Source organism: Cryptomeria japonica, chromosome 9 (genome assembly GCF_030272615.1).
Source record: "Cryptomeria japonica chromosome 9, Sugi_1.0, whole genome shotgun sequence".
In the NCBI taxonomy this organism is placed as follows: domain Eukaryota; kingdom Viridiplantae; phylum Streptophyta; class Pinopsida; order Cupressales; family Cupressaceae; genus Cryptomeria; species Cryptomeria japonica.
The window spans coordinates 478,681,388-478,686,022 of record NC_081413.1 but is presented as its reverse complement, the minus strand read 5'-3'; the positions used below and the strand labels follow the sequence as shown (position 1 = coordinate 478,686,022).

Sequence of the window (4,635 nt, the reverse complement as noted above, 5' to 3'; positions counted from 1 at the left end):
TTGATGGATAGACAAAAGTTGTTAACCGGAGTTTGGGAAACTTGTTGAGATGTTTAGAGGGAGATAAAACTGGAAGTTGGGATTTGATCCTTGCACAAGCAGAGTTTGCCTACAATAATTTAGTGAATAGAAGTACCGAAAAAATGCCTTTTGAGATTGTTACCGGAGTACATCCTAGAGGAATATCAGAATTGAGAGAGATTAGCAGTGAAGACCGGAAGAGTTCAGAAGCAAAAGATTTTGCAGATCACATGGCAACATTGCACATTCAGGTTAAACAACATTTGGAAGACATGAACAACAAATATAAGGGGAAGGCAGATGAGAAGAGGATACATAAGGAATTTGAAGTTGATGATGAAGTGATGGTATATTTTGTTAGGGTTTCTAGCAGATCCAAAGAAAATATGAACTAACAATTATATGCATATTTAAATACAAAAGATAAAGGAATAAAATAGGACACAGATAACACAGAGATTTAACATGGTTCACCCAGAATGGGTTGCGTCCACCATACACAGTCGTCCAATCTTTCTTATTATCCAGCAAAAACAGTACATAAAACCTTACAATGCTTTAAGCATCCCAGCCGCTTATAACATGCGTTTTTAGGGCAACAAACAAAGTTGACCTTTTTAGGGTTTTATTACAATGTTGGTTTTCATCAACAAAAAATGTCCAAAAAACTTTTTCTCGAGGGCTACCACCCACGTTCCCGAGGCCCAGCCCGACCCCGGACCCCGGCGAGAATATGTGCTGAGTGTACAGTTCTTTGTTGATCAATCGCCACATATCAACATATTTGAGAAAAGAGAGATTCCCAGTTGGAACTTATAATAAGTTGCAGATGAAGAAGTTTGGACCCTGTAAGATTTTGAGGAAGTTCAGTTCTGGAAATGCATATGAAGTGGAGCTATCAGATAGTCTAAGCATTTCACCTATATTCAACATTGCAGATCTTCATGAGTACCATGAACCAGAATTCAGTGAGGACAGTGTTGCAAACCTTGAGAAACAATTGCTCTGGAAGGAACCGAATCAGATTGAAAAGATTTTGGACGGTAGGATTGGGCGTAGTACCCGGAACAGTCAGTACAAAGAATATCTTGTGAAGTGGAAGAGCAGACCTGTTGAAGATTCATCTTGGATTTCTCAGGCAGAGGTAGACCACCTTGGTTTCCCTCTGACCCCAGCAAAGTGAGAGGCTCACTTTTTCATTAACCCCCAATGTCTGATGCAGGAGCATCCTTGGTTCACAACAATCTTGCATCAATCAAAAAACATTTTCCTTTCTGTGTGTCCCAGTTTTGGCTGACCGGATCTTGCGAAGTTGGATTCTACTTGAAGACTTGATCATCTTTCATTCTTTCAAACTGCATCTCATTTGGATCACTTTCCGGCAAGATATCGTTGTCGGTTTTCATGACAACTTATTGTTACCGGTTGTTCCTTTGTTATAGGTTGCCTGAGACCTATTTTGGTGATCTACCGAAACCCAATCTGAAGCTTACAGAGCCTTGAGCGTTGATTTCGATGTTCCTTGGCATGTGGTCGACCTTCTACGTTTCATCCTTTGGATTTTCCGGAGGAATCTCTTCGTGGAGGCCGACCTTGTTCATTTTGCACATTAGTTCTTAGTCTTCGGGGTTTGATCCCTTTTGGGCCGACTGGATCCTTTGGATCGATATACATATTTGTAATCATGCTTTAGAATGTAATCAATTAGAATCAATCAGAGTATCAGATAGATTGACTGTGCCTAGAAGATAGATCTTTCGATTCAAGGTCCCAGTTGTGACCTATTCTACCAGGCCTGTGTGCCGATATGTTGTAACCCGGTTGTTATCAGTTGGATGTAATCAAATTTCATGCAATAAAAGTATCTGTTCTGCATTGCCTCCATCATATATGTGTGTTTTCGTTGTATTTACTTTTGCTGACCGATCTGGATTGATCTCCTTGAGGTCCCTCCTCGCTGGTGACTGCTTCATATTGGTTAGTTCTTTAGCATCATATTGTAGATTGTGTTCATTTTGGAGACTTGTGGAGGATTGCTCCTTTAAATAGTATATTATTATCAAGTATTCTAATTTATGTCCTATTATATTCTCCTTTAGTGCAATTAATTTCATTGTTGCCTTTTATACCCAAAAATGCAAATTTGTCTTTATATTTTGACCTACAATAAAAATTATGGGCTTGTGAAGTGAGAAACTTTTGCTATTGTCAAATCTCTAAATCTAATTTAAGGGTAAGAGTGATTTCAAGATGCACGATGCTAAAAGTGAGTGATTCCAAAAGATAGCCTGATTCTCAATGATGCTATATGATTTCTTTTATATATTTCAAATGCCCTAGAGGTTATGTCCTTGTATACACAATCTACACACAATTTTCAAAAGTTTTGATTGAGAAAATGTTCATAACAACTATATGAAATAAAATTGATATGAATCCAAGATAAATTTTGATTTAAAAAATGAGATAAACATACACTACAAAATTAATTTGTCACTTTTACACTTACAAATTCAACTATAAAATAAAAATAAATATCTAATAACAATCCAATGACAAAACCATATTCTTAAAAAACCTACAGAATAATATAGAAATGAAAGCTTCCCCTTGAATTGTCTCACGAATTGGATCAACTTGTTGCTCACGATAAAGCTCATTAGAGCTCTTTGCATTTTCTGCTGTCCCTTTTATTGTATTGTTCTCTTTGGATTTCAATAAATTTTCACCCCTCTTTTAGTTTTATAAAAAGAAAGGCAATCCAAGTGCAAGTAAAGGTAAAGTTAGGCATATCTAAGTAGGCCCTCATCTCTACCTTAAACAAATACAGAACTATACATTCTGAAATTTGGTGATCAGTCATCCCTATCATCTAGCTGGCTGGCTCATTCCTTTCCCTCCTGCCCAAGTATTAACCAGAGAACTTTTCAATCTTTTACCCTAAAAAGGCCAGCTTACCTGTAGGGCCATCTAGAGTGCATAAGTATTATCACATGTTTTTCTTTCCAAACATTTGGAAATGGCCAATCTACCAGTCATACGCAATGCAGATGATTGTACTGATTAAGTAATTGAGAATGGCCATAAAATGGGACCCAGATTGCGTCACCACTTTTCCCAAAAACCATGTGTTTGTTACTGCACGCCAATGGAGTGAAAGGCTGCACAGTTCTCTACATTAAGAATATATACAGACAAACTTTTCCCTGCTGGCATCAAGAAAGGTGGCGTGCAACATTAATTTTGTTATTACTTCAAAAATTACCAAATCCAAGAGCCTAGTTTGACCCTTATTGGGTGCCCTGTTTTGTGAGTGGAGACAATGCCAGGTGGAAGGCACTCTTCCTGGAAAACTGCCATTGTTTGTAGGGCCTAGTGTCAATTACCTTGCTGGTTTCACTGACCCAGTTTCATGGTTCATCAATCTCCCATTTACTCCCCCACCTACATATACCCTTTCACAAGCCAAGGCCCTCCTCACACCCTCACACTGATATTTCATCAAGTGTGTAAGACAAATGCTTTGGAGGTTTTCTTGAATTCATTTGCAGATGAGGAGCTACATACCGTGTGAGCTGCATGTATAAGACATATACCCTAAGAAAGCCAAGGCTTTCCACACACTGATATTCATCAAGTGTGTGAGGTGTAAACCTAATTCTTTTGAGGTTTCATTGATCTTATTGTAATAGAGATCATTTGCAGATGGGTGGCTGCATGTCTTCTGGTAGCAGTAGGGGTCATGAAAAGCCTCTAAACTTATTGACAGCAAAGCTGATATTGATGGATGGGAGCATCAAGGAGTTCTCAGAGCCTGTGAGATGTCATGAGATAGTAAGCAAATACTCAGGCCATTTCATCTGTGCCTCAGGTGGTCTCTACACTGGTCAACATATTTCAGAGGTGCTGCATGAGGATGATGAGTTGCAGCTTGGGGAGCTCTATTTTCTTCTTCCCAATAGAAAGCTGCAGTTTGTGCTTACTGATTCTGATATGGCAGCTATGCTTCTCAAGGCCAATGGTGCCACTCAGCAGAGGAGGAAATCAAAGGGTAAAGTTCAGCCCCTATTTGATACTCATTTACAGGATGAGGAAAACCCACCTTCCTCTGTTTGTTGCTTGTCAAAACCTCTGTCAACAGTAGCAATGGGTGGCAGGAAACAGAGAAGACAATCTAATTTGGAGACTATTTTTGAGGGTTCATAGTACAAGATACATATTGTAAATTTATATTCTCATTCATCTGTATTTATAATCTCTGTATGATAATTTGAATTTGCAGAAAAGGGTTTTCATATCTATGCTTTATCCCAATGCAAATACAAGTGTAATGCTGCTATAATTTATGTTCTGGCTTCATTTTTATTCTAAGGTTAACAACATTTGCATAAGTCAATAACATTACATTTCCATGAACCCAAAAACTCTTGATTCAGGGAAAGGAGTAAAGTAAACTTGTTGGCAGATTACCTACATGGCATAGGTTCGATTCATTGCATGGATTTTTTAAAATGCATCCACCACTCCCTCAAACTCCCAAACTAAGGGTTTACCTGACAAACAAAAGTACTGTAAACTCTACCTTTGCCCTAATCCTAGGAGCTCTACTATTAG

General features: G+C 38.3%; 1 protein-coding gene across 1 annotated transcript; it reads left to right on the top strand.

Annotated features, from left to right (window-relative positions):
* The first annotated feature begins 3,474 nt into the window (after positions 1 to 3,474).
* LOC131075904 (uncharacterized) lies at positions 3,475 to 4,322 on the top strand. The gene has a single exon (XM_058012854.2). The coding sequence runs from the start codon at positions 3,727 to 3,729 to the stop codon at positions 4,225 to 4,227; it is 501 nt and encodes a 166-aa protein (XP_057868837.2). The 5' UTR covers positions 3,475 to 3,726; the 3' UTR covers positions 4,228 to 4,322.
* Positions 4,323 to 4,635: the final 313 nt, after the last annotated feature.

Bases quoted from the DNA above. Each gene is read 5' to 3' on its own strand.
- LOC131075904 (XM_058012854.2), top strand. From the start codon at position 3,727: ATGGGTGGCTGCATGTCTTCTGGTAGCAGTAGGGGTCATGAAAAGCCT.